Raw genomic sequence first — 9,848 nt, forward strand, 5'->3', positions numbered from 1 at the left:
GTATTTTGACGTTATATAACTTTTTGAATGTAAACACAAATGTCTGATTCATTTGTAGTTACTTTGCACATGAATAATCTTAATACAATGAGCATATTACAGTAGATTTGACTGCTTAATCGTATCCTACAGGTTAAAACGATGATGTCACTAACAGCATTTCCATTTTAAGCTATTTTATTCTCGTACATCCCTGCAGTTCACTTTGTACATTCGGAATGTATGTACAAAGTGTACAATAGAGTTATAGAAAAAAAACTACCCAACGCTCTATACAGTTTTAAAATCAGTTGAGACATTCATGTATCAGTTTCCACTGATATTATATAGAAGGGTACAACAATGACATAATAATGGCTGCATAATGAGCACTCTACTATAAATACTTGGCAATGGCCTCAAATGACCCAAGTTCACTAGGTCGTTTTTATTAATCTGACTGAATGAATGTTGTTCTCTACACAGGCCTGCACTTTTATCTGATCTTATAGTTTTGTAAACCACTTGTCAAAATCTAGTTTTAATACAGAACAAAACAGTTTACACATAAAATAATATGGTGAAGGATCGGAGTGGTGGTTTTATGTTTCTTAAGTTCAACTTGCATCTTCTGTTTGCAAATATTTATCTTTATCTTTTGTTTCATCATTCACTGTTTAATCGGTATGCATACATGTTGTCGATGTTAAACCATTTTTTAATTTAATCAAATTAGGGGGGGATCCGTTAGCTTTTCACGTTTTCTCTGGAGTCTTCCCGAAAGTTAATCTAAAGTCCTGCATATTTGCTAAAGTATCATTTTGAATACAGTACTTTTAATTATTTTGGCTTGGATTTAACATATTGGTACTTTACCTTTAGCAAAAGAGATACCTTTCAAACCCATTTGCATGAGTATGGAACCCAATAAAGTCATTTTGCAAAGATAGCAGTGGTAGGGGAAGTATTTACATGCTTTATTCGAGTAAAAATACCAATAGAACTACATTACAAGTAAGTGTACAATTTATGACTTACTATAATTTCCATACCTTACTGTAGGTACATTTACATTGTCAAATTGAGGTGTTTCGTTTGTAATGTAGTATTTCACATCGTATTCTGTGGCTGCTTTCATTCCAGCACTGGGAGTTATATTCGGGGCAGAAATGTCGGAGGTATTTGACCATCCTCCAGCATCTGTCTGATAATTTTCCTTCTTGCTCCGGCTGAAATGTGAGCGTCACGGAGCGACCTCCTCCTCCTCCTCCTCCTCCCCCCCGTCTCCTCCTCCACCTCCCCCCCGTCTCCCCCGCCTCCCCCGGACTGAAGTCCCACTGAGCGGCTCTCAAACTTCAGTGTCGAGCCTGAAAGCGGAGGAGCCGGAGCCAGCAGACACACGCAGACAGGCGGGCAGACGGACAGACAGTGGCCGCCGCTCAGCTCTCCGGACCCCGCTGCGGCCGCTTCTCCTCAGCGGGCGCCTCACGCTCGCTCGGCGGATCCTAAACTCTCGGCTCCCCGCGTCCGATTTGTTATTTCACCCCATTGTTTTGTCGAAGTTTTCCGACTGTCACGCTTTGCCCGCGGACCCTCCTCTCGCCTCCCCGTGGGATTAATCGTCTCAGCTCCACATTCAATAATTCAACAGCGTGCCAGTGCGTGTGGAGCTGGGTCTTTCTGGAGTGTTTTTTTGAGGCGGTGAAGGCGACGCTCGGACCTGCCTCCGCCATGGGGATATAGCGGGGATCTGTCGGTGGAAGCGACCCCGTGATTGTGACTTTCCCCCTTGTTTCATGTTGGTGTTTGAAGAGACCGAGCTCTGTTTTCGCAACAAAAAACGATGAGCATGGATGGTTGCGCGCTGAAGGTGGGGATTTTCCTCTGGTGCCTGCTGGTGATTTCAGGCTCCAGCTTCGAGATCGGCTCCTACGACCTGGAGCGCGGCAGACCGGCCAAGTGCGAGCCCATCTCGATCCCCATGTGCCAGGGGATCGGCTACAACCTGACCCGCATGCCCAACTTCATGGACCACGACGACCAGAAGGAGGCTGCCATCAAGCTGAACGAGTTCGCCCCCCTGGTGGCCTACGGCTGCGACGTGCACCTCCGCTTCTTCCTCTGCTCCCTCTACGCCCCCATGTGCACGGACAAGGTGTCGACCTCCATCCCCGCCTGCAGACCCATGTGCGAGCAGGCCAGGGAGAGGTGTGCCCCCATCATGAAGAAGTTCAGCTACACCTGGCCCGACTCGCTCGACTGCTCCAAGCTGCCCACCAGGAACGACCCCAACGCCCTGTGCATGGAGGCACCCGAGAACGAAACCAGGACGGAGGTCAAGAAGGGCGAGGGCATGCTTCTTGTGCCCCCTCGCCCCAGGCAGCCGGGCACCAGCGGCGCCCGCTCACCGGGGATAGTGGGCTCCTGCGAGAACCCGGACAAGTTCCAGTTCGTGGAGAAGAGCCAGTCGTGTGCGCCTCGCTGCTCCCCGGCTGTAGATGTCTTCTGGTCCAGACAGGACAAGGACTTTGCCTTCATCTGGATGACGGTGTGGTCCACCCTCTGCTTCGTCTCCACCGCGTTCACTGTTCTGACCTTTCTCCTGGAGCCCCACCGCTTCCAGTACCCAGAGCGGCCCATCATCTTCCTCTCCATGTGCTACAACGTCTACTCCGTGGCCTTCATCATCCGCTCGGTGGCAGGAGCTGAAAACATCGCCTGTGACCGGGAGCATGGCGAGCTCTACATCATCCAGGAGGGGCTGGAGTCCACAGGCTGCACCATCGTCTTCCTCATCCTCTACTACTTTGGCATGGCCTCCTCCATCTGGTGGGTCATCCTCACCCTCACCTGGTTCCTTGCTGCGGGAAAGAAGTGGGGCCACGAGGCTATCGAAGCCCACAGCAACTACTTCCACATGGCTGCTTGGGGCATCCCTGCTCTAAAGACCATCATCATCCTCACAATGAGGAAGGTGGCCGGCGATGAGCTGACAGGGCTGTGCTACGTAGGCAGTATGGACTCAGGGGCCCTCACAGGCTTCGTCCTCATCCCTCTCTCCTGCTACCTGGTCATCGGCACCTCTTTCATCCTCACGGGCTTCGTGGCTCTCTTCCACATCCGCAAGGTGATGAAGACGGAGGGCACCAACACGGAGAAGCTGGAGAAGCTCATGGTGAAGATTGGCATCTACTCCATCCTCTACACGGTGCCTGCCACCTGCGTCATAGTCTGCTACTTCTACGAGAGGCTCAACATGGACTACTGGAAGCTGAGGGGGCTGCAGATGAAGTGCGGCTCGTTCAACGGCCACAGCGGCGAGTGCTCGCTGCAGGCGTCCGTGCCCACTGTGGCCGTGTTCATGCTCAAGATCTTCATGTCGCTGGTGGTGGGCATCACCAGCGGAGTGTGGGTCTGGAGCTCAAAGACCCTGCAGACCTGGCAGGGCCTGTGCAGCAGGAAGCTGACGGACAGGACTAGTAGCAGGAAACCCTGCAGCGGCGTGAGCTGCGGCAGCACGCACTGCCACTACAAGTCTCCTGCTGTGGTTCTGCACATGGCCAAGACTGACCTGCACTCAGACAACCCCACACACGTCTGAGAGGGAGCACGCAGCGACACACACACACACACTGCAAAATGAAAACACAAATGTACACACACACCTAATGCCCTGTGTAAGGAGCTGCTAAAGACTTTATGAGAAGAAGAGTGGTTGAACTGTTCTGCTGCTGCCAAGGGACACACAGGTACAGGCATGAGATACTAGCTATTAACAGTATTTAAAGCATAAAGGGAAACGTTCAATATTGTTACACATATTTTTCTGTTCATAGTGTTCTGTGGAGAAAACATGCCCAGTGTTGCAAAGTAAAAAAAGAACGAGACTGTTATGGGAGGCATCTTGGGAAATGTCGGTCTGTCCTTCTCCTCCTGAAAGTGGCATGTTTTACTGTATAAATCTGTATAAAAGTTTTATTTATTGTAAATATATTTAATTTAAAGTTCACCTTGCCTCTTATCAGATTTGTTGTTTAGATATGTTTATTAAAGGTCAAGGGAATTTAAGTGCCTTTTCTAAGAACTCTGGTTCTGGCCTTTTTGGTGGATAATAAATTTGTGGAATTCATGTTCAACTCGCTGCCTGGTGTTATTGTTGTTGTCGTTTTGACTGTCTCACTTATAATGTGTCTTGAATGAATATTCAACCATTTCAACAGACTTAAACTGAGGTTTAATAGACACAAATGATGCTAATTTCCGTCCCGGATTTTCCTGCCAGTCTTCTCCTGGGATCTGCACATTTTTTTTGTACATCGGAAGCACCCCGCCAAAATGTGTTGTCTTCCAAGTGCATGCTTCACATCCCGGAGGCGTCCCCCAACAATAATCCTCAAAGAGAATCGCTGATGAATAGAGTGACAAACCGTGGCAAGTATTCATGCTTGCATCACAGTCTTTAAAAAAAAATGGCAGCGGCAGCTTGCGGAGGAGTATATTTAATTAATGGCTGTTTTAATCCTTCCGCAGAATCACTGTTGTTGCCCTCTCGCTGCTCCATTTGATCCTCGAGCAAATACTCATCACTTTGATGTGAGGCGACACATCTGAAGTGGATTTCAGCCTTATTGCATGGTTTCACTGACAGATTGATGTCGAGCACAGGCACTCAGTGCTGGTCGTTCATCTAGTAGATGGATTATAAACCTAATATTAACATTTCTGTGTGGTTTGTGGCTTTTGGAAGTGCATTTTCTTAATTAAGGGAATTCCAGGACACATAACACCCACATTTCCATATTCAAATGATTGAATTTGATACACTGGGAGTTTTGTTGGGTCCAAGAAACAATGCACCCATAAATTCTTCAGAAACTCCCATGAGTTCATACAAATAGTTTGTATAACATTATTTTCATTAGGTAAATACCCCAAACTGTGTCTTGCAACAAACTTTTCGGTCATAAAAGTCTATTTTATTGAGCACAAGAGCCACCATGTTCTCAAATGGTCCATTAAAAAGTGTAAATAAATAGTTTTTAGTATTTAACATTTTAAGTGCCAACATAAATTGGAGCCACACACAGCAAGTTGTTTCACAGTGAACCCTGGAAATCACAGTGTTTGACAGCGGTGTAACTGATTGTTTGCTATGACTGTGTGATATTGTGTCACGAGCAGCAGCAGCAGCAACACAGGGGAGTGATAATATGGAAAAAGTGTGATGACCGGGAGCTTGTTTTCATTACGTTACTGGATCCTCAGCGGCGTGAACCAGGCGTGTGCTCGCTGACATCTCCGGAGGTTAGAAGCTGTTCTGTTTTCATTTTTCCACCATTTGCATTCCAGCAGTTTGAATGTGATTCATGCTACTACAGCTTGTTCCACGTTGGTATTCATTTACCCAAATACACACACTGGTTTAAATTGAAGGTGCATCTCTGCAGTAATTTAACCACATTTCCACTCTGTGCCGCACACCGTGTGGATGTGTGCAACGCCTGAGTTAACTTAAATTACATATTCCTTCCTCCTGCAGAACAAGATGTGGGTTAACTACCAACATCCTCCCCTTTTTTTGTTTTCATTACTCAGCCATTGTAGACGCTGTCCACGGCTTGGCAGGCGAGCGCTGCCAGTCCTGGACTCTGACACTGTGTGGATCACATTTAACTATAACAAAAAAAGGGGCCTGTTTTGCTTGGAGCACGCTCGCAGCCGGAGACTCGGCTGGTGGTGCTTTCAGCCACATTTTCCAGTTCATGGGTGCCTGAGCGGGGGCGCGTGCTTCCTCCCCAGTTTACACTCCAGTGACATGACCCAGACAGACCAAACACTTGCTGTGTGAGACACAAACCAGCTTGTTCCACCTGTGCCGTGCTGCACTGATTAGATAGGGAGGAGGTAGCTGCAGAGGGTTAAGGACATCAGGGTGGTGCAGAGGGCAAGTTGGTCTTCTGTAGCAAAACCTGTGTTTTCTTTCCCTTTCCCCTTTCTTTTTTATTTTATTTTTATTATTTATTGCTTAATATGGTTTTGAGAGAGAGAGAGAGAGAGAGAGATTTTTTTAAAGATTACAAAGGTCTACAAAAAAATGACCTGCAACACGATGACTTTGCCCTGGTTCTGTTTTTCCCCCACAAATATGAATTCTACATTTCCAGGTCACTGACGGCTATTTTTAGCTCCTTACTCTCTCTCTCTCACACGCAGAGGAAAGGAATCAGGGCTTCAGATAGAGGCAAGAAAGAACGCTTCATTCCAAAAACAGAGTTTGTTTGAGCTGTGGTTCCTTTTGGCGCCAGAGATGTGGCTGCCGGGAACACCTTTCCTTCACACACACAAACACACACAACACACACACACACACACACATACACACACGGTCTTGCCTCTATGAATTCAGAGGACATTACATTGACATTGACTACTGGAGATTTACTCATTAAAAGCAAGACAAGTCCCCAAAATGCAACAGGTTTAGGTCCCCACAAAATAAGACGTACCTGCATGGAAGCATTGACTTCCATTCATTTTGGACAGCGTAACTAAAACCTTATCCCTAACCAAGACCAATTTATACCTAACCCTAACTTTAACCTAACAACAATTCACATCTGTCCATTAACATTAACCAGGAGCTCGGAAGTGACCTTTTGCCTCATTAGGGCCGAGCTTTGGTCCCCGTGAGGTCTACTGGTCCTCACAGGGTTGTGTTCATGAAGGAAAAGGTCCCATAAAGGTTAAAAAGTTACTATAAACACACTCACTCACAGACACACAAACACACACACACAGTCTTGTCTTCTGCGCAAATTTCGTTAACTTTCATTCATTTCTTGGAGATTTACTTTTCCCCATAAGGAAACAAGCTCCCATAATGTGACTATGCAAACAGGTTTAGGTCCCCACAAAATCTGAAATACCTGGAGCAAACACACACACACCTGAGGTCTACAGAGCTGGAGCCAGCCAATTGACACCAGGCTTGTTTGGAAGAAGACCCCACCCCATCTTCCCGTAACGTCCAATTTCAGGAGCGAGTATACGCTTCACTCTCATTCAAAAGATTTAGTTTGGCTGAGAGTCGGCTCTGTTTTTCTTCTCCTCTGGCTCAGGAGGTTAAACAGTGTCAGCATCAGTCGCACTGTGCAGCGAGTTTGTCTGGGGCCCAAACTGAGACTACTCCCAGAAAAGGCAGCACATTCTCCTCACAGGTTTCTCAGGAATATTTTATTTTGGTGCCCGCGAGGCGAACTGTGTATTTGTTGATTCTGAAGAAACACAGAGCGATACTATTTACCCAGGATTTGTGGAATTTGTTTTTTTCTTTCTCAGGCGTAAAAACGCCTCAGCGGTTATCCCGCTTTAGATGCTGACACCATGTTTTTGTCTGCCGAGGAGAAATCCCTCCATCTGGTCATGGGTCTGATTAAAGGCGATCATTATGGCATCAATGTGCCTCCCTTGTAGACCTAAACCCCCCGCCCACCCCTGAGGGGGGAGAAGGGAAAATAAAGCATCCTTCATTACTCTGCCCTCCCTCCTCCTGCAGTCCCTCACCCCCCTTGAGCACTATCCCTTTCCTGTGCTGTTTTGATGTGTAAATGAGCGCATTGAAAAGCTGCAGGCCCCCAAAGAGGCGCTTTCCATGAAAATGCAGCAGTCAGAGAGCAGCAGAGTTCAGACAGCTCAGCACTCCACGCAACCGGACTCCAGTCAGACACCCTGTAGTACACTGCTGCTTTCGCTGTTAGAACAGGAAACAAACACACATATGATCACGAAAAAACTGCTGACCCAGGTCACTACGCAGACATCAACATGTACACGCTGACCTCCGAGAAGAATCTGCTCCAGAGGTTAAAAAGCAGGGAGAATTTGGCTCTACGTTGAAATACAGTGTCAAGTGTGCTGAAGTGGCTGAAGAGATGGAGCAGCTGAAATTGTTCTGCAGCATTTATCACGTCAGGCAAATTTGAGGCACGCAGGCTGAGAGGCTGCTCTCGGGAACAGAGGATCGTTCAGTGTTTGGGAATTTGAGCAGCGGTGCAGAGGCTTTTTAATCAATTCATAATCACATGTTACCTTATCAACAGAAACACACCAATCAGGAGTTTAAATAGAATAAGATAAACCAATCTTCACCTCTCCTTTTTGTCTTAGATCCATATGTCAGGATTCATTTTTCATGTTAGGTGAGCAAAACACCAACTGTTAGCGGTATGACTCTGTTTTTCCATTTGTATTATCCAAACGTCACCTTATCAAATAAAGCTTATTGCTGCACAAGATTAAAGTTTAATGACTCTTCATTCAAGAGAATTTCATTTGTAAAAAAAAAGTGGACAAAACTTAACTGAGTGTTTTGTCCACTTAAGGAAATAAGACATAAAGCCCCATAACTGACAGACTGATCCTCTGGACACTGCAGCGGAGATGAGTTGCTACTGAAAAGAGGAAATGTACTTGATGTGAGATGAAGGACGTAAATCACCAGACATCCAGATGTCACCCTTTCATCTTCATCCAAAGAGGGCAGAGACATGAACTGGAGGGAAGGAAATTTAAATAATTTGAATTAAATCAGAATGAAGTATAAATTAAACATCAGCTTAAAAGACCTGGAATCTTGTTATAAACTTAAATTAAGAAAAATGTGTTATGATCCCATTCTGACATGTTTAGAGATATAAAAATAAATGATAATTAAGGCTCTCTCTTTGAAAATCCAAGCCCTCTCTCACGAGGTAAAAGAAAGTGAAACAAAATGCTTTGATCCTCTCCCTGGTCCAGAGCCGCACCAAAACGTAATGGTTTCTTCCTTAGGGTCATGCTTTACACCTCCACAAAATATCCTTGAAATCAGTCCTGTGGATCTATTAGTAATACTGCTTACTAACAAACCTCCTTGGCAAAGGCAAATATTGTTTATCCAATGTAAAATGTTTATCTTCGCCCACTAGGGTTTCCTGAATCAAAACAATGACAAAAGACCTCGATTGATGATGTCATTAATCAGAGTAGGATCATGGGAGTTGCTGTCTTCACATCCATTGACTGTAAAAATCTTCCTATGCACATTCACAAAAAACTGAACATTGTAATTGTAATTGGAGTGGGCCTTAAGCTGGACTTTATCCTCGAAATAAGGTATAAAAGGTATAAATACAAACACTGAAGTCTATAAACTGTTGGACACATTTCAGGAATGTGACTGTTGGCAACATCAGGATTTTGGATTAAATTACTTTGGGATTGGGATTTTGGATTGTTTCATTTGAACACGGAGCCTCTTGGTTACGCTTCCATGCACATAAGATATCAAGAGCAACAAGGTCTTCGGTGACTTTTATTGTGGAGTTTGCATGTCTTCCATGTGTCTGAGTGGGTTTTCTCCGGCTTCCTCTCACAGTCCAAGGACACGCAGAATGGGTTAAGGATATTTTGAGACTGGTAGATGTGAGAGTATAGTTGTTGGCCAGCTGTTTGTTGGCCCTGTGATATGCTGGTAACCTGAACAGGGTGTACCCTGCCTCTCACCCAATGTCTAGTGGGATTGGCTCTAGCTTCCCCCAACCCTTAAAGGATAAGCGGTAGGAATTGATGGTGGATGGATGGAGTTTCTTTACCTCGAGAAGTGTTCAAAATGAAAACATAAGAAAAATACTGAGACATTTGTTACGTTAAAATTATAACATACAATGGGCTTTATAGTGAAGGGCATGAAAAGGCTTCGGTAAGCAAGAGTGATCTTTTCTCTTCAAGCAGTGACCGATGTCTTACTTTTGTTCCACAGGGATTCATATACAATCTAGATTACTTCTAGATCTTGTTCCTGCAAAGACGGAATGCACGTATTGTCCAGT

The 9,848-nt window shown here is 45.5% G+C and overlaps 1 protein-coding gene across 1 annotated transcript; it reads left to right on the forward strand.

The window, feature by feature from the left end:
• Positions 1-1,431: 1,431 nt before the first annotated feature.
• On the forward strand, positions 1,432-4,115 carry fzd9b (frizzled class receptor 9b). The gene has a single exon (XM_053422695.1). The coding sequence runs from the start codon at positions 1,823-1,825 to the stop codon at positions 3,578-3,580; it is 1,758 nt and encodes a 585-aa protein (XP_053278670.1). The 5' UTR covers positions 1,432-1,822; the 3' UTR covers positions 3,581-4,115.
• The last annotated feature ends 5,733 nt before the right edge of the window (positions 4,116-9,848 follow it).

Source organism: Pleuronectes platessa, chromosome 5, assembly GCF_947347685.1.
Source record: "Pleuronectes platessa chromosome 5, fPlePla1.1, whole genome shotgun sequence".
Taxonomy (NCBI): Eukaryota; Metazoa; Chordata; class Actinopteri; order Pleuronectiformes; family Pleuronectidae; genus Pleuronectes; species Pleuronectes platessa.

Excerpts from the sequence above, each read along its gene's own strand:
- fzd9b (XM_053422695.1), top strand. The coding sequence starts at position 1,823 with ATGAGCATGGATGGTTGCGCGCTGAAGGTGGGGATTTTCCTCTGGTGC.